The sequence below is a fragment of the Danio aesculapii genome, chromosome 14, assembly GCF_903798145.1.
Source record: "Danio aesculapii chromosome 14, fDanAes4.1, whole genome shotgun sequence".
Taxonomy (NCBI): domain Eukaryota; kingdom Metazoa; phylum Chordata; class Actinopteri; order Cypriniformes; family Danionidae; genus Danio; species Danio aesculapii.
In genome coordinates, this window is record NC_079448.1 from 26,343,874 (window position 1) to 26,364,603 (window position 20,730).

Here is a 20,730-nt window from a genome sequence, read left to right on the forward strand (position 1 = left end):
TTGTCAATTAAAGACTACATCAAAACAATTGCATATCCTGAAGATAAAATTGAATTAGTTGATGACAATATAAGGTATACAATCATAGCAATTGTATATATACAGTTAAAGTCAGAATTATTAAATCCCCTGAATTGTTAGCCCACTGTTATTTTTTCCCCCGATTTCTGTTAAACGGAGGGATGATTTTTTTTTAACACATTTCTAAACATAATGGTTTTAATAACTCATTTCTAATAACTGATTTATTTTATCTTTGCCATGATGACAGTAAATAATATTTGACTAGAAGTTTTTCAAGACACTTCTATACAGCTTAAAATGACAATAGTTAAAGGCTTAACTAGGTTAATTAGATTAACTAGGCAGGATAGGGTAATTAGACAAGTTATTGTATAACGAGGGTTTGTTCTGTAGACTATAAAAAAATGGTGTAAAGGGGGTTTTATTCTAGCCAAAATAAAACAAATAAGACTAATATGAGACTAATACTAAACTTTTATCAGACATACTGTGAAAATTTTCTTGCTCTGTTAAGCATCATTTGGGAAATATTTGAAAAAGAAAAAAAATTCAAAGGGGGGCTAATAATTCTGATTTCAACTGTATATATTTTTATTATTTGGATATTTTGTATAATAATTGTATTCCTCAACTAAAGAAGGGTAGATTTATTCCACAATTGTACCTACTTAAAAAAATGGAATTTAATAAAATTAATCTCAATATATGTATGAAACGTGGTGTCATTACTTTGAAACGTATTGCGATTTGATACACGTTTAAAATGTAATATTATACTTATATTTAACATTAAATGTTTTAATATAACATTTCATATTTATTTTTTAAACACAACTACAAGAATCTAATTGCCTAAAGATCAGTCAAATAAGTTTTTAATTGCGATTGTTTATGCTTTGGGATTTATGTACCTTTTTAGTATTGAGTCATGCAAATAAATTACTTATTCAGTAACTAAGTAATTTTTCAGAGTAATTAGAAAATCAATTTAGACACAATTTTAATTATGTAACTATTAACGAATTACATTTTTGAAGTAACTTTTTTGCTTATATGTAGGCCAACACGGAATCTGCGCCACAGAAATCTGCGGATTTTCAGCCCATTATCGAGTCTATTAATTTAGTTGTGTGTAAATATGTGTACATTTATATTTTGTCCGTTTTTAAATTAATTTCAGCAATATAACTGACTAATAAGAAAATATTAATATGATTTAATTCCAATACAATTTGTAAAGTAATATTTTTTGTCTTTTAGTAGAGATATGGTAAATGCATTATATGACAGACTTGCTTTGTTTACCAAATAAATGGATCTAAAAGGATTTGCAATGTTAACATTAAATAAAAAAAAAAGTTAAAATTTAATTTTTTTTATTAAACATTAAGTTTTTAGTTACGATACTCTTAAAATCATTCCGCATAAACCTGCAGATTTTGTACAACATTCTGTGCAGAACTAGCAAAAAATGTCCGCAGAGTCTGTCTGGCCCTACTTATATGTAATAATTTCTTTATTCAACCCTAAAGCATGGCAACCTTTAGTCCAAACAGTTACACAATTTCATCCTCACTGAAGGAGCCCTAAGTGAGAAGTGTGATCAGTGTAGGAGAGCCTCCTGAGCAAGACGTGTATAGAAATAAACCTCTGATTGTTGCCCGTATTCATTTCAGCATATGCCAGCTCCTTGAGCACTGGCCTGAATCCAGATAGGTCACGTCCCCCTGCTGCTTTCATTTGTGTCTGCCCCTTCTGTTTCTAATGCTCCCATTCTGTCTCTTACAGTAGGGCGATCTTCTCAGATGTGGCCATCTGAAATGCCAAATCGCTCTAAGCATGTCTGAAGAGCAATAACCCAGTGAAGCAAATAATATCTTCTGTTTTAATCTGATCTAGGCTGTGGGTAGAGCTCAGTATGTAAAAAAGTTAATGAGCTGCCAACCAAAGGACTAAAAGGAACCATTGCTGTGAATGGCTGGTCAAGAATACTTTACTTGCCAATAACGTTAAGTCCCTATTTACAGTTCCTCATCAAAATTTCACAGAGAAATCTAAGCATTATAAAAAGGAATCCATTTTAATTTGGAATTTCATGTGTGGGTGAAAGATTTCCTAATGCCGATTTGGCAAAAACTTTTTTTGTTGGTCATGCATATTTACCACACTCAAGCTGAACAATAACTCATTTCATCACTGAAATTATATATAACATACTGTTGTGCAATGTGTGCACTCATGATGTCATGTAGAACTAAAAAGCTGACCAGGCATCAAAGTTCACCAAAATGTGATGTGTATTCATTTGACCACAGAGTTAAAGCTGATAAATTGAATGCATTTATTGTGTAAACATTCTAGGTTGTATCTTTAATAAAGATTAATTGCATTTACTATATGCAGTGTAGACTCTTTTTCTACCTAAAGCACCGTTTATTTTATTAGAATTTTTTGTATTGCATTTTCTATACTTTTCTACAAAAGCACTGCGATCAGTCTAAAACTAAATAATTTCTGAGTGAAGCCATTTTGTGAAATCGTTGTTATAATCGCAATACATAGAAATATTACCAATATTATTCAGCCCTACTGAACAAATAAAGTTTTTGTTTCTGATGTGACTTCTGTATGATTTGTGATTTTTATATATCGTTACACTACTGACAATCCTCTTGTTTTTGAACCCAAATAAGGACTAAATGTATGGAGTAGTTATTCTGTAATTGGTAACATATCGGAGACTGTAAGGGGCTGTATGTGTTCATATATGTTGCATTTATTTATTTAATTTATGTAATTGCAGACATTACAATAGGCTATTTCGCATCATTGATCTGGAATTATAATCAAAACATTTATACACAAGTATTTATGCGTGTAAAGCATCTGTTTTGTGAGAAGTGCTTCTCATATGATGTGTGAACGACCCGTACAGCTTTACTTTGACATTTACTCGAGCGTCGACTGAAACTTTCTGTCGTACACCATGCCCACCAAACCACTGGTACCCTTTTGGCAGTGGAAATGCAAGTCTGATAAAGGTGACCCGTACCGTACCACTAAGTGGAAACGAGCCAAGAGTGATGAAACTGAAAGTGCTACAAAAAAGAAATATAATAATAAAAATATTGAAATATTCAGAATTTTGCCCTCCAAAAAGGTCATCCCTAGAGCATTCTAATGGAGTCATTTGTGAGTTACATCTACAGTACGTCAAGCAATTCGAATCAGTCATTTGAGTGACTCAATGACAGTTAAAAGGCGGCTGCTCACATAGAGATTACACAAAAAGGCAGCTCGCCAGGTTTTTAAGATTAACCTGGAATGTCTGCATAATTCTGCTTGTAATGAAAAAAAAAAAGAGATATCCCTGGTGATTAGCACAGGTGCCAGTACCAAACTTACATCACCCACTTATGTAACTGCGCTTAGCATTGTCTTTCTACAAAAGGCCTGCTTCCTCTTTTCCTTCCAGTCGGACAGAAAGGAGAAGGAGAAGTCTCATGGAAAGAATTTACATTCCATTATTGACTGCTTCCTGTATACATGAAGAAAGCGGCTATGTAAAGTCTTGCGAAGACAGAAATCTCAAGGCCCTTAAAAGTCACATAGCGTGACTCAATTAAGATTTAAAACAATCTCCTCTTTCGAAGAAAACTAAATCAGCCGTTTCTTTGGTGCGAGAAAACCGGCAGACTGCGAACGCACAAAAACATACTGAACAGAACTGACACGCCTTTGGAGAGCGTCGGTGTATTACATAACACTGCAGACATAATAACCTTCTAACACTGCTTCTCCTTTCTCCGAGCTTCACATCTGCCTGTGTTAAGCGCTGCCTCCACCTGGAACTGGGGTAGGCAGCACACGATTTAAAAGCTTTAAACAAACCCAAAGCGTAAGTATATAATCGCCTTTTAAAACTCAAATCACAATATCGCATTTGTAAGGTTTGGGCAAGTATTTTCTAAGGAATAAAGCTAATGCTGACTTAATCTAATCACACTGATCTAGAAAGCAAATATATAGCAGCTCCCACAGCACCATTTGCAAGTGCTGCACTAACAATTAGTGGTGGAATAAACAGGAAATGTGCAGAAATGGATCCAATTATCAATACTTAAGCATATTTGGTGAAATATCAACATTTATGCTAAATACGTTGTTCTCATGTCATGTTTTATCCAATACGAGCTCCAAATAAACATTCCAATCTTTGATTTGTTTACCCTCTTTAAGATCTGGTTTAAGTAACACAAACCAGCATCAATGAATAATTCACAAGAGTAATGTTACGCCAGGATTAACTTGCACGAACATGGCTCTTGTAAGTATTTTTAGATTTGCAGCTGTAAAGGTGTTTGTTTTTTAATTTACTGCTCTATCAGTTTGATATTAGAGCCAAATTCATGTAATTACCTTTTCCACCAATCACACCAACTGCATACACTCATTTTTTAAATAAACAGGCTGTAAAATTGTATATGATATTTAATTCTAGGGGTGAATTTCATATGTAGAGCGCTAGGAAAAAGAATTATTCATCATCAGGGCATATATATGTGTGATCCTCACAGTGATTTACAATAGCATTCATTAACTGTGGCTGACTGAATGGTGCATGTCTCATTCAATTTTTAATGAATGGCATCAGATTTCCATAGTATCCTATGTGAACACAGTTAAACAGTACTATTAAGTGCACACTAAAAGAGGGCTGAAAGTTCACCTGGTCATTAATGGAGCTGTAGTCATTGGTGTTAGAGATGTCTTCGTCGTCCGATTCAAAGAACTCCTCCTGGTTCTCCAGCAGTTCTGCCAGAATCCGACTGACCGACTCCTGCTCTTTCAGATCCTCCACATCTGTGTCTAAACTGCAGAACGGAATTTTCAATGTTAGTATTAGCTTAATGTGTCTGTAGACTGATCTCCTCAATGGTGATCGATCAAAATTGTGCTCATTTGTTTGATGATTTGAATAACCCGACTCTGAAATATTAACTTAAAGGGACAGTTCACCTCAAACTGAAAATTCTGTCATCATTTACTCTCCCTTCACTTGTTCCAAACCTGTTTGGCTTTCTTTCTTTGCAAAAGAAGATATTTTGGAGAAAGCTGACTTCCATTGTATTTGTTTTTCCAACTATAGTATCTTCTTTTGTGTAGAATAAAGAAACAAAATTGTGAGTAAAGTTTCATTTTTAAGTGAACCATCTATTATTACTGTGAGTTTAGGGAAAGGCTATTTGTTTGACAGACCATTGGCCAAGTGTGCAAGAATTATTCCCTGTTTACACTAATACGCTTTAGTTTTAAATGCCTACATTTTGCTACAATTAAGCCTTCCGTCTACACTACCCTGAAGTTTTCGAGCCCAGAAAATGAAGCTTTTTGAAAACTCTGCAGAGGCTGTTTTTGTTTTAAAACACTGTTGCTCCGTGCCAGTGTGAATGAGGGATAATAGAGACATCTGAAAACAGAGAAAATCTGATTGGGGCTTTTCCTTCAATATTACTGTAAGTGCACAAATTTCAGTCTTGCTCCCTTTTCTTTTAGGATCAGACTTTGCAAGTTTGATATGGAAAACAAACTCCCAAGGACACGCCGGGTAAATCTCCAAAGGGAACAGTATACAATAACGTCATTCACATGACCCTGGCTTTGCTGTTTCACCATCTCAACAACAAAATGAAAACATGACATAAGGAACTGCCTATTCTAATTTTGATATGAACAACTTAACAGACACCAAAAATGAGGCATCGTGTAGGTTTATATTTATATCACCATCATCTTCACTGTATGCATATTTATAACAAAATGGAGTCTATAACATTACTGCCTCCTTTAATTTTAATGGAAAATATATTAAACAAACCCTGTCTCTTTTGCTGAATATCAGTTTTAATAATCAATAATGGCATTCATAAAAGTATAACATACAATAAGTTTTTACAAAATAGGAAATAAAGGCAAGAAATCAGTTAATATGTAGAATCAGAGTACGTGGTTACATAAATTAATATATTAACTTATCTTTGTGCTCAGCCAAAATGCGTTACCTGAGAACAACTAATAGATTTAAAAGACCATTAGATAGAAACAAGATGAAGGAAATATTACATTCAACAACTATAGTGAGATGAAATCCATTGGAAGATCCTTGAAGAACTGTCCAACGTGCGCTGCTCTCATCTGGGGAGGTGTGCTCAAAGCACCCACTTGCGATTAACTGAGCTACCTTATAACTAGCCAGCGTAGAATTTTCTTGCGCTTTATTAGCACGAAACAACTGCTGTTGTTGAGCTGATAGGGCAGCTGTTAAATGTTTTACTTTTTTATCTCGTTTGGCACCAGTGTAAGAGCTGAAGGCCTGAAGTTTTGTTTCATAATGTCTTTTAATTTTACATTCCTTCATTACTGCAACTGATTCCTGGCAAATTAAACAGACACATTTCCCCCTGACCTCTGTGAAGAAATATTCTTTGCCCCAACCAGACTGAAATTTCCAGCACTCACTGCTGATTTTCCTTTTTCTTGGTTGCGCCATGGCTTGCCAAAATGTGATTATCAATTATGTTTTCTTCAGTTTGGTCGGTTAGTTTTACGTCGTAAGAACTGCTGCCTAATTGAAGGCATGTGATAGCGACACCCGGTGGTTATTTATTGAATTACGTTCATTATTGTATAGCGGGCCAGATTCTATCAACATTTATTAAAAGCCTCACGGGCTGCCACAAAACTGATTGTGGCCGCAGATTGTCCGCGGGATGCTGTTTGGACACCCTTGCTGTAGTGCATGCTAGAGTGTGTGTGTGGTCATGTGATGTGCGTTTTCAGCGGTGTAGTGTAGACTGAGATCTTTTCAGAAACACTAGATGAAACGCCATTGTGGACATGGTTTTAAAAACGTTTTAAAACTAAAATGTATTAGTGTAAACGGGGCCTTAGTTTAAAAACATTCAATATTGTTACGTTTGCTTGCAGAACGTATTTTGTGTGTGTGCGCTTGTTTGTATGTGGGTGTGTCGTTTCATGCATGTGTTACAGGTACGAACGGCATTGGAGGATCCGCATTTCGTGCTGATGACGTTGGCCGCTGACGCTGGGTTTGCGCCACCAATCGCTGGTCGGCGTAGCGTTTAAAAGCCAAGCCCAAACTGCAATGGGGATCTCTCTCTCTCTCTCCATCTCTCGCTCTTTCTTTGGGTGTCTGTGAGGACAGTCTCTCTTGCGAAGGCTAGTCTGGGAGAATGTGTTTTGCTTGTGTTTAATTCTCTTGTCTAAAGTTTTGAGATCTGAAAGTGCAATGTGTTTGCTTGTGAACTTGTCCAGTTAACTGATGCATTTGAGTGATACCTCAGAGAGGTTGTAGGAGTGAGTAAGTCGCGCGATATACATATACAACACTGGGATTTATATTATGTATTAATTCATTAGGTTCAGGAGAATGTGCTGCTTTGTCTAAGTTTTATTTTTAGTTAGAGTAGTTTAGTTAAGACGTTTGGTACGTTGAAGATGTTTCTTTTCATGCTTTTCTTTTCATATTTAGTTTAGTTTGTTGAAAACAGTTACTGAGTTTTGTTATATATATTTCTTTGATTTAAGCACATCTAACTACTTCCTCTCCCCCCAGGTAATTAATCATTTATTTATTGTAAATATTTTTCTTTCACTGTATAATATATTTTCACTGGAAATATGGGCAATAAACAATTGCAGTGATATTTGGTTCTTCAGTCATTTCTTTCTCCCTCCATTTGTTACACACACACACTCAACTATTATATGTTATGTTAAATACCCTTAGTTTAATATTAACATCTAAAAGGACATAACAAATATATTCATTGCTATTCAGTTTGGTGACAGTAATGCTGCAGATATGACACATTTCAGTTTATATTTATTTATAGATTTATCTTTGGAGTCAGCTTTTATTGATCTTCTACCCTGCCCTCTAGATTTGTCTTTGCTTCATTTATCATTTCACCATATTTAAGATTTGCCCACACAACCAAAACTGTGAAAAAGATTCTGCGTGGGTCTGCTAATGACAGGATGTGTTGTATTGGAAAAGAAAAAACCCTGTTTGTGCCTCTTGTGACGCATCTTTAAAAACTGACAAAAATGGACAGAAATGGTGAAAGCATCTTACTGGAAAATGTCAGGCCCAAAGACGGCAGCAAGAGCTCCTAAGCTCCAGCTTTCCTCCTGTAGAGACGCCACACCGGACAGAAAGCGGCACAGGAAGCGGAGCAAACTGTAATTGACCTGCGGCAGCTGCTGAAGGAAGTACTTCATGTTTCTGCCTAGCTCTTCTTCAATGCTGTAATCTAAAGGTCAGAATGAGAAGGTGGTTCAGTGGGACGTGCGGTTATTAATGTTGATGATGTGAAAGCAGAGTGATGTAAAGGTGTGAAAGAACACCGGTGCTTTGATGATGCAATTATAACTCAATTATAACTCCAGATGGTAAAAACAGGCATTTTAAATCATAGAGATTCATCTTAAGCCAATGTGGACAGCTGGCTTCAGAAAAGGACATGGCGGAAGTTTGACCTACCCTGATAGAGCTGCATTATTTGTGCCTGTAAGCCTGCAGGGATGATGGGCTCTGGGAGCTCCTGCAGGAAGAGGCGTAGCAGGCTAACGGCAGACGCCAGGTCGGCCTCCTTCTCCAGATTGACTTCAACTCCACTGTCGTAGCGCTGCCTGAGCCATTCCACGCGTTCTGCGTTCCCGTTCACTAGAAACAGACTCAGATGCAGCCCTCCTATAACACACAAACGCTCACGTCACATAGAGAAACATTCTAGCAGAATAAGGTATAAACATCTGACAGAAGAGACGTTAATCGCTGAATCACTGCACAGAGCAGCTGAGCATGCAGAGAATTTGCTTGTTAAACTCGTAATCTCTTTAGTCAGATCTGTAAGCATGATAACATCAGCTTTGTTCTCTCGGTCCACCATTTATAATAAATCTTGGCATGCAAAAAGTAATAAGAAAAATCTAAAAATAAAATGAGTATTTTTTAACCTTGTGCATCTAAAAAAGATTTTTGTCTCTAATTGTAACTTTGTGCCCATTTTGGCTAAATTAAAGCAAACAGAATTCACATTGATAAAAATATGCATGTTCAGTAAAATTTTAATATTTCACTTTCTTTTTTACACTGTAAAATAGGTTCCTCTGAGGACGTTTGGGACAAATATTAAACCCATTGAAACCCATTAAAACTATTTAACACAATATTTCAAGGAGTTTTGTTTGTAAATTCTGAGAAATGTACAGTATATACTGTGAAAATAATAATGCTTCAAAATTAATGTTGTTTCAGATCACAGAGTTATCCAAGACTGATAATCCAAAACAGTTCTACTTAGCCACACAAATATAGGGTTACATAAAAATGTATTATATATATGGGGAGCATGGTGGTGCAGTGACACATATCCATAGTCTGCAGTGTATGTGTGTGAATGAGTGTGTATGGACGTTTCCCAGTGATGGGTTGCAGCTGGAAGGGCACAGCTGTGTAAAACATATGCTGGATAAGTTGGTGGTTCATTCCGCTGAGGCTACTCCAGATTAATAAAGGGGCTAAGCTGAAAAGAAAATGAATGTATGTGTGTAAGTATGCATGTATGTGTGTGTGTATATATATATATATATAGATATATATATATTTTTTTTTACAGTGCTGTTACAGTGCTCAGCATATATAAGTACACCCCTCAAAAATCTATCTTTTAAATTAATGTTTTTAATAGGAAGCTGAACAATATTATATGTGTGCATATACATTAGATTAGTCAGTACTGAAGCCAAATCTGGACCTTAACTAACAAAATAACTTACGATAACAGTCCAAAAACTAGTACATCCAAATTTAAATGTTATAGAAAACTATTGAATAAAAATTTTAATTTCATCTTGAGAGTTGACAGTAACATATTCCAAATACTTGAAATAAACTCCGGACACTCTATCTGCTCATTGTAATTGTGATAATGAGGGAATAACACACACCTGGCCATGGAACAGCTTAGAAGCCAATTGTCCAATTACTTTTGGACCCTTAACAAGTGGGAGGCACATATGCAAACTGTTGTAATTCCTACAGAGTTCACCTGATTTGGATGTCAATAACCTTGAATTAAAGCTGACAGTCTGGAGTTAAAGCACACCTTGTTCGTTTCATTTCAAATGGATTTTGTTAGTGTAAAGAGCCAAAAATGTTAGAATTGTGTTGATGTCCAAATATTTATGGACCTAACAGATTTAAAATGATTTCTTAAAATGAATACATTTTTTGTAGTTATGGTTGCCAGTAAAGAGATCTACTTTATGGAATGTGTAAAATATATTTATAAACATTACATATTTTTTTATCATGAGTTTTTTGTACATTTGTGCCCTTTATTTAAACTGATACACAGGTTAAATTCATAAATGAGCAAGTTTACTTTCCTCAACCCAAATGTTTTAAATAAAAGCAATAATGGATATTTTTAAGGCTGACTAAAGCCCTTTCAAAACACACTGTTTGCCAGATCAGAAGCTTCCTAAAAGCTCGATTGGCAAATCTACATTAGCTGGTCTGTCTCGGTTCCCACCCCTGGTGTGCTGTGTGTGTACATAAGTCTCTTCACTGCATGAGAGGAAGCCACAGCGTCGCTATGTGTTACGTCTAATTTAGCCTCAGTACAAAAACATCCTTCCGTATGAAACGGTAGAGGACAAACGCCAGTGCGCTGAACTCAGAGGAAAAGCTGATGTTTGAACACAACAGCGGCGGTTAAACCTCTTTCCAGGAATTTACAGCCCTGAAAATTTCCAACATTCAAACTGTGCTACAGTTTAATCCTCAGAGTGTCGCCTTCACATCTCTTTAAAGGCCAAAAAGAGAATTTATAATATGCCTGAAGTGCAAGTAAGAAGTTCAGCACTTTGCAAATACCAGTAATAGAGAAAAGACTTGGCATTTACGCATCTACACTCAACAGTTAATTAGAAGGTGAGAGACTCTTTATTATGAATGTGGTGTCATTATAAAAGCCTCAGGCAGAATAATGTTCCTCTTTCACTTTTAACTCTGTAATGTTGTGAAAGAAAGGAAGTACGTGTTTGATCGGAGAGAACAGGGAGGCTACTCATATCGTACAATCAGGCCAAGCGACATTTTTGGCTTTATCAGATGTAAATGCCATAGTCCGTTTGATACTTGCAGAAAACAGAGGAGCTTACAGAGTGGTTTCATCATTTATGCTGTAGCTTTACAGATAGATTTCTGATCCAATATACTTATTTGTTGCACAACCTTGCGGCAAGTTTAAAAATGCTTTACAAACAATTGCAGGCTTTGTGGATAGTATTACACACAAGTTATATGTCATTTATTACACTAGCATGCTCAAATGTCGAAAACTTTGTTTTTTAAGTTCTCTCCTAACAGGATAAGTATTTTTGACAGTAAAAATTTAATAAAAATACAGAAAAACTAATCTTATGTATTATTGACAATACTATTGTTAATTAATTTATTCATTTTCTTTTCGCCTTAATCCCTTTATTAATCTGGGGTCGCCAGAGCGGAATGAACCACCAACTTATCCAGCATACGTTATACGCAGCAAATACCCTTCCAGCTGCAACCCATCACTGGGAAATGATAATACTATTAGTTCAATATTATTAATAATCATATTACAATCTTAACCCATGTGTACTGTTCAAATTAACTACCCTTTCGTTATGTTCGTGGCTGTTTTTGCCCCATTGATTCCAATTATAACAACATTTTTTTGATTGAAAAGCCATGACACTAAATAACCATGCATTCTTGATTGTTGGTATTTTTCCCTGTTTAGAAGAGGTAAAACTTTTCATTTTTAGTGTTGATTATCAGTTGGCAGCATTAACCCTGTTGATAGTCCTGTGCAACAAAGGTTTCTGACTTTTCTAAGGAGTTCTATAGAGTAAAATAACAAATTATAGTATGCATGAATAAATACACTTACTATGTGTAATATATTCTGAGAGCTGAGCTGCTTATTTTTTATTTTCTCAAACATTTTAAGGTAAATGTGCAAAGGACTGTCTCACACCCACACCATACTTCATAGAGCCATAAAAATTTCATCCAGAAACTAAACATTTTTGCACTGCAACTAATGGTCAACAGTGAAAATGTGTACATTTACCTTATTCCAACAGGGAAAACAAGGAACAATCAAGAATGCATGATTACATGGTGTCATGCATTTACAATCAAAACATTTAATTATAATGGAAATCAATGGGGCAAAAACAGCCACAAACATAACGAAAGGGTGGTAAATTTGCCCAGAGTTTATTGTTTAATTTTTGAGAATTTTCAAAGCATTTTTCCAAAATATGTGTCAAAATAAGATTTGTCACCAAAAATCATTCCATTTGCTGAAACACAGAGAATGTTGAGGCCAAATTAAGACTGACAATAACCTGAGATTGATCCGGAACAGCACATAAGGGTTAAAAGAAAGTATAATAGGTTTTACAATTTGGCAAAGCAGCCATTACCCCATGCTTCAATGTTACGTGTTCCTTCCAAAATGGCAAGTTTTGGTGATCAAGAAACATTTCATATCAAGATTCTTTGACGTATTAAACAACATATATTTGACTTTTCTGTACAATTACAAATATTTTTATGGTCAATTTAGATTAACTGCATATTTATATTTTAATTTTCTTTGTGAAAAAGAAATAATTAAATAAGTATTTATTTTAAAACAAAGTACCAACCCCAAGCATCAGACTTTTGGTATATTTGATACACAACTTGATAAAATACTAATGAAGCTAGAAAGGTTAACTAACAAACTAACTAACTTGTCTACAATATAAAGTTTTATTGATTGTTTATAATAATTTTTTTAGGGGTTTTGACCTTTAATGTGATAGGACAGTGAAGGACAGACAGGAAAGCATTGGGAGCAAAGAGAGGGAAAGGATCGGCATAGGACCTCGAGCCAAGAATCGAACTCGGGTCGCCGTGAGCTCCTTGGTGCTATATGTCGGCCCACTTAACCACTAGGCTATTGGCGCAGACTATAATTGAAAACTAATTTGACTTGACACCATTGCTCAAAAAAATGAAATAAGCAAAGAAAAAACAGTTTTTACTACTGGTTGAACAACTGATATCTTCCTTGAATGAAGAAGAAATGCCTTAAAAAACGAAATTCAACTGCCAAATATCTTCAGTCTTCTGGGCTGTCTTCATTTTTATTCCTGAAGCTGTTTCATTAGCTTTATATGCTGCTATCTTTGACAAATTGTAAAGCTTACTAAGAAAGTAAAGCATTATGAGGGTCCCAAGTCACCCACCGTGCTCTTCAATGTACTCCACAATGCTCCTGACCAGCAGGGGGACCTCATGTCCTGGCTGTCCGCTGTGCTGCACCTCCTCCAAGGGGATCCCGAACACTCTGGTCGTGCTGAGGGAGTCGCTGAGGGAAGTAGAGAGGCTCTTCCTCATCGCCTCCACAGCCGAGCTGCTTCAGTCCGTCTGCACATAGATACGCAAAGAACAAGGTCACATCGGCTGGCCGAATTGTCACCTCCCTGTACAAACACGTTATCATGGGTGCGGCACGGGTTCAAACGAAAAACTCCGGAACAGAAGAAACAAAACAAGCTGAAAATTGAAGCAGGGCCTCTCCCATCTAGGGTAGTGTTGGTTCTTATCATCGTGTTAGATGAGCAGATCTTATGTAAGTGACTGTCGTGTGCAAAGTTCATACAGCCGTCAGATGCGGTAGGCTGATTCTGATGATAGAAGCAGGTGGCTGTCATCTCTTTCAGCATGCAAATACCATCACAAACATAACAAATCATTATTCCAGTGCTGTTAATACAACTCTACACCTGCATGCGATTAGGAATGAACACAGTCTGGACTTGATCTGTCCTCATGTCTTTCGTGAGAACAGCAGATGTTCTTGTCTTATCTTCTTTTCTTTTTTTTTTTGATTGGTGATATGAGGTGATTTTCTGTCACAGCAGCGCTTACCTTGTTGTATAAGCAAGCACCAAGAAGTTTACTTTATCTCCTGCTCCACTCACTAGTAGTAAACCAAATATTCATCTATGGTTGCTTCAGGTTGTGGCAGAAGATGAGCCTGTAGTTCCTCATTGACAGACCGCAAATCCTGTTCAGGACGTTAGTGGTTAAGCTGGAGAAAAGAAAACACAAAACAGCAGCGTCAGCAAATGCATTCAAACGCATGATAATCCTTCTGATTAATATTAGCTGGGGAAATTTACAAAACACTTATCCAGTTACTGGACATCTGCAGGCTCAAAAAACCCAACAACATATCTGCTGAACTTGAAATCTCAATTATGAAGAAAAAAAAAAACAGCAATCTGCTCACGCTGCTGCATCTGGCATCACACGAACACAATTTAATACTAAGTGGAATTTTAATCCAAAACAAGGTTTCCAATCACGCTACTGAAAGCCTTGACATATCTCTTTCATGTTTTTTTTTTGGTAAAAGGAATGTTAATAAGTGTTCCAAGGATCTAAACAGGGAAACAGGAATTCCAGTAATATGACCAACCCAAGCAATAAACTGCAAACCGTTTTTAAAAACGACATCTCTAATGTTTACAAAGGCTGCATTTATTCAATAAGAAAATAGTAATACTGAATTAGAGGTGGGTGATCTGACCTAAAATTAATATCACGGTATTTTTCATCTTTTGAACGGTGACGGTATAATATCATGGTATTACTTTCAATAGCAAAATAATATACATCTCAAGGAAGAACAGACAAAAGAAAGTCTCACTTCTATCACTCTTTAAAAGTTTTGGTTTGGGTCATTTTAAATGCTCAGTCTTGTTATGAGCTGATCTTCATTTCTCTGTGTTTCAGCCGCACCAATTTTTAAGCAGACAGAGCAGGATTCTCATGATGACCACCGGCGCAATACCGCTCTGTTATGAGCTGTAGTTTCAGTGTAAACTTAGTAAAGGCGAGATTCTTTGACGATGATGTCTACAGTATTAGACTTTATATTTAGCGAACATTTGCTCTGAACACGCGGTGAATGCAACGCATCAAGATTCAGGCACCTTCTCCGAAAACACTCGATTGATCTCAGCTGGCGGATCAACATTTACCTCATGTTATGATCGCTGTCATCTGCGCCATTATTATTATTATAACTTTAGGTGAGGTTTGCAAACCTGTGCACTTTTCACTCTTCAGCCGTTTGCATTTCCTGCGGTAACAAAAGCTCCCTGTTATCTGACAGCAGGAAGCGTTGAGTGATTGACAGCTAATATGAACCAATACAGCGGCAGAGTAGAGCGATTCAGCAAGTTTTTAGAGAAAATCAAATTTAGATTGCTCTACAACCATTATATTCAGTCGCACAAATGCTCCCAAATATATTATGAGGGCGCATAGATTACATTTCGGGCGCTCATGCGACCAAAATGGTTGCAATTTCGAGCCCTGTAGTATAAGGACAGGTATTCAGACCACAACTGAACGTTTGAAGAAAATTGAATGCCTTATTATTTAGAATTAGCTATTATTGATGTAAATAATTGATTTATTACGGTATTGACGGTATTAGAAAATCCATGTCGTGGCGCAATGTCACACCGGTGATGACTATGACACCGGTGTACCGCCCACCCCTATACTGAATTATTAAGAATTTCAGGTACATACTTTCTGTTTAAATGTAGAGTTTAACTGATCGCAGTTGAATTGATCACACTAAACACAGTTCAGGGCACATATCCACTGATTAACTGCAAAGTTTAACAGTAAACTGTACTGTCATGAATGTTGTCAAGAATGATGCAACATATAAGAGGATGTGACAGAACAGAAGACTTCATTTTGTATGCAAATATTCTCACTAATACGATTCTGGGTTAGAATGAACAAACACATAAAAATTTAAGTCAGAATCTCCATATTTGTGAGCATTTAAAAATAGACATGGGACGATAACTGTTTCAAGGTTTACCGTGGTTTGGAAAAGTCAAGTTTTTAAAACCGCAAAAATGTTCTGTTATACCGTGCCTAAGATATGAGGAAGAGGGTTTTTTTTGTTGTTGCTTTTTTAACATGTTTTTTACAATTATTTTATTTAGTTTTTTAAGGTAACAGTATCTCTAACAGCAGAAAATGACCCTTCACATCAAGAGCTACTAGTCAGGACATGATTCAGCAAACATTTAAGAAACAAATGTATAAACCAACATCCTATGCTGCTATGTGCTATGCACCTAAACAGTGCAGCGACTTACTTTATATATAAAAAAAAAAGATATACCCAAAGATGTTTTTTTCAAGTTCAAGAAATCTGTTTTGTAATCTAATTAAGATAGCAGGTCAATGATTTTTGTTTTAATTATTTAACCTGACATGTTTACTGTTACAAAATATTTTAAATGTTTCTTAAAATATAATATCTTGTGTTCAATACCATAAAAAAATTTGTTGTTTTTTTTTTTTTACCCAGAAGAACATATTTTAGAGCAGTAAAACCATTATATCAAAGGTTTTCATACTGTCAGAATCTTATACCAGCCCATACCTATTCATAAACACAGTTATAGTTATGTCAAGCAATTCTAAAAATTTAAGAAAGATGATCATATAATCTATTGAATCACTAGTTTGAGTATATATTGAAAATTGCCTTTATATTGTGATTGTAAAGTTACATTTTCAACACATGATTCTTTAGAAGTTAAGCCAAAAATATTAAACTGCATAAAAGTTAACAATAATAGTACGAAACATTTCTTACTGTTACTATGTAAACCATTATGTGGTTTAGAATTTCTGAGAAAACTTTTTTTCCTCCTAGGAATCATTGATATAAATGAAGAGTGTATTTAATGTGTACTGTATTTGAAATCTTCAGTAACATTAACTGTTTTGATTAGATCAATTTAGAGCAGGGGTGCCAATACGTTTTCGTATGAAGGGCCAAAAACCAAATATCATTGCTAGCCGTGAGCCGAAGAAAAATATACCAAACTATTTTACATTAAATTGCCATCAGTAATTTCCTCATTTATTTAATAAAATTTTAAAATAAACAGAAATCAATACTTTCTATCCTATTAACCAATGCTGTATAGCTTTTTAAATGATAACTAATTGTAATAAAAACATAATCACGTTTATAACAGTGAAGTTCAATGCTGAATACACTAGTCAAGCAGAATCTGCCTTTGCCTTGATTTGCTCACCAAAGTCCTATATCCTTCGGGTGACAGTATGTACATTTTTAACTAAATCTGATTAAATGACACCATTTAAGTTGAAACATTTAATCTCAGTTCGCTTTTTGTTGCCTAACAATGCAACAAACAAATAAAAGGTTAAATAAAATTTCTCTACACCATTCCCATCATTCTCCATCCCTTCTCAGATGGGATGGCGTGCTAAATCAAAGGTTACCATGAGCCAACTTTGGCCTACAGGCCCTTGGGCATCTCTGATTGAGCATATTATTTGTTCTTATGGGTGGGAGTGTTACATATTTGTGTTATTTGTGCTCTGTTTGTGTGTGTTTTTTTTTTTCTCTCTCTTGCTCTGTTCTCCTGTATCTGCTTTCATTTCGTTTCTGTGTGCACGTTATCCGTGTGTTATTCGTATTTCATTCCATTTTCTCAGTTTACGTTGTTTACGAGGCTTGGACAAAGCGGACAGGTAAGAAGGTCACGTGACATACATGTAGGAGTGCTCTTCTGTATAGTACCTTAGGTTAGGGGCGAGCACCACCTCTTGTAATTTTTGGATGGATGGATGGATGGATGGATGGATGGAGCAGATAGTTAGGACTCGGAACACTCTTCACGTGTTTATTATTTTGTTTTCTTATATTTAGTTAGTTAGATGCTTCTGGGGAGTTAGATATAGTTTGGGTTTTTGATCTTTTCATTTCTTTAGCGCCGCCCGTGTCCCTTCTGCCAGCTTTCTTGTTTTTCCCCATCTTTGTATTTGTCTCTGTGTTGTATATATTGTAAATAGTATATTTTTGTCTTACTTACTTTGTTTATTTTTGATTAATTCGTTGTTTTTGTTCACTTTTTGGTATTGTAAATAAAGTCACATTTTTGGGTATCTACTTTGGTTGTCTTTTGCACTTCATTCACTGTTATATACATTTATTTTAATTGCACATACATGTCAAACGCCATACCCTAGACTAACATCAGGGGTTTGTAACAGTACTACTCAATAAAAGTATTATTAAATAAATAAACAGACACCAAGCTTTTACACAGTATATATATCTCAATCATCTCTACTTCAGGCAAAAATGCTCCTATAATGCCTTATACAGGTATTTACAGTTCATTAGATGCACTCTATTACATGTACTTTCATTCATAAAAATGACATTTTGAGCATTCTGTCCTTGCCAAATTTCAGACCTCTTTAGGCTAGATTTGCTACCAGACACCAGGCATGTGGAACAAGAACAAAATGTCCCGAAAACGAATTGGAATGATGTGCGAAATGAGCCCTAACAGCAGATGTCTTAGTTTACAGACAATTGAAAGTAGATGTACTTCTAATCCCACATATCATGCGTGATGACCTTTCACTCACAATGTTCACCATTGTTGTAGCAGCTAAACGCAGCTCAGCACTGAGGCTGTTAGCAGAGCGCACAGTATGACCTTGGCTCATTTCTCAGAGCTCTGGAGAACACATAAAGGGACGATGCTGGAATTTTCTGCAGGCAAATATCTCCACATCTCCTTGGTGACATGATGTTTGCAAAACTTAGTCGTCTCACTATGGTTACTTGTTGTCACAGGGACAGTTTGTAGATGCAGTCGCCGAAAAGCATGCAGCAGATACACAAAGAGCGGCTTTAAACATTCCAGAACAATCCCTAGAACAACAGTGTCCCGAAGATGACCCAACAAGGAGATTATATCAGCCCATTTACAGAACACAGGCCAAATCTCAAAAGCCAGTGATTAATTAATAACTCTGGATATCTTTAGGGACGTCTTTAAAAAGATATGCAATTATAAGGAGGCTCAAGGTTAAAACTGGATCGAAGAGCTCACCCTGTAATTTACGAAAAGCACTTTATTGTAGCAATCTTGTAGTAACAGGCAATCAAGGCTTCTGGAGTCAAGGAAATAATTCAAATCTTGATAATGGTTCATGGCACTAGTTGTGAAAAAGCCCTTGACATTAATTTTCAGTGTCTTGCAAGGCAATGCAGAAGTTCTTTTTCTTTCTTGATTCCGCTTCTCCATAATTGCATGCAATTCATTCACTTCAAACCAGATTGAACTAGATCAGTGTTAAATATCTGCAAACTGTACGCTGGATTGGAACTAGTCCACCTTCTCATGCATTTATTTAAATACTAAATCTATTTATCCATGTATAGACCCATTAAAAGAGCAGAGATGGTGTTGTATTATGTATTGATTCCAGGCAGAAAACAACTTGCATGCTGGGTGTCATGACAACAGAGGAGTGCCTCTAATGCAGCATTTATCTAATGCAAAACACAGCGCAAGATAACGTTGGCAAAACAAAATGTGTTGCTTTCAGTTAGAAGTTCACATTGTGGAATGATTAATGCAATACTAAAAGGTATTTCAAGAAAGATTATGTTTGGAAAAAAAAAAATTTAAAACCTGAAATGATTTTGGCCCCGTTTACACTGCCCGTTAAATGTGACCCAATTCCGATTTTTTGCTTACATGTGACACAGATCGGATCTGTGTAAACACGAAAAAAACGACTGCATTCGGATATTCAGAGATCACTTTCAGGCCTCCTTTATATGTGGAAATAAATCAGATATATGACAATGCGACTATCATGCAAACAGGCAGATCGGATTTATTGAGGCATTCCGTTTTGTACATCATTAAACTTGTGACAATGTGGTACTTCTCCAAGGTTTAATGATGTAGAAGGAAGAGCGCGTGTGTGCTCACCCTAAAATATCGGACCCACTGCTCCTCATTAAAGTCCACCACAATTTGCTCCCACCAGACCTGAAATCTCTCTCGTACGCACAAATTCCTCTGAATGGTGGAGGACACCATATATAAACCATAGGCGCAAGCTGTGATGACGGCCCTTTCCCTCGTCCTCCACCTTAAAATCATTTTAAAGTTGGACGAACTTCGCATATTTTGCAGAGCTAAAAGAAAGACAACTTCTTCCATTGTGGCTAGTTTGGAGCAGATGCTAGAACCCGCCTTTACACATGCGCGACATATGGCAAACGTAAATACATGAATCAGATATGGGTCACAATTAAAAGAACGTTAAATGGACAAAAAAAAAAAAATCAGACATAGGCAACAAATTGGAATTGGGCATCAAGACCTGACAGTGTAAACGGGGCCTTAACCACGATAAGGGGAGGAAAAAAAAAAAAAAAGAATCTCGATTCTTTATCTAGCAATTCCTAATTAATTCTTAAAAGTTCAGAATCAACTCATTTATCATTCATTTTCTTTCGACTTAGTCTCTATTTCAGAGGTCACCACAGTGGAATTAACCGCCAACTATTCCAACTTATGTTTTACGCAGTGGATGCCCTTCCAGCTGCAACCCAGTACTGGGAAACACCCATACACATTTATTCACACCCACACTCATACACTATGGGCAATGTAGTTTAT

At 36.1% G+C, this 20,730-nt stretch overlaps 1 protein-coding gene across 3 annotated transcripts in view; it reads right to left on the minus strand.

The window, feature by feature from the left end:
- fam13b (family with sequence similarity 13 member B) overlaps positions 1–20,730 on the minus strand; it is a 73,014-nt gene that overhangs the window by 42,620 nt on the left and 9,664 nt on the right. For all 3 annotated transcript variants that reach the window (XM_056472300.1, XM_056472299.1, XM_056472301.1), the window contains exons 2-6: positions 14,087–14,249; positions 13,402–13,582; positions 8,591–8,800; positions 8,183–8,360; positions 4,754–4,898 (exon numbers count right to left, since the gene is read on the minus strand). In XM_056472300.1, coding sequence (XP_056328275.1) covers positions 4,754–4,898; positions 8,183–8,360; positions 8,591–8,800; positions 13,402–13,552 — 684 coding nt within the window. In that variant the 5' untranslated portion in view covers positions 13,553–13,582; positions 14,087–14,249. The remainder of the gene's footprint in view (positions 1–4,753; positions 4,899–8,182; positions 8,361–8,590; positions 8,801–13,401; positions 13,583–14,086; positions 14,250–20,730) is intronic.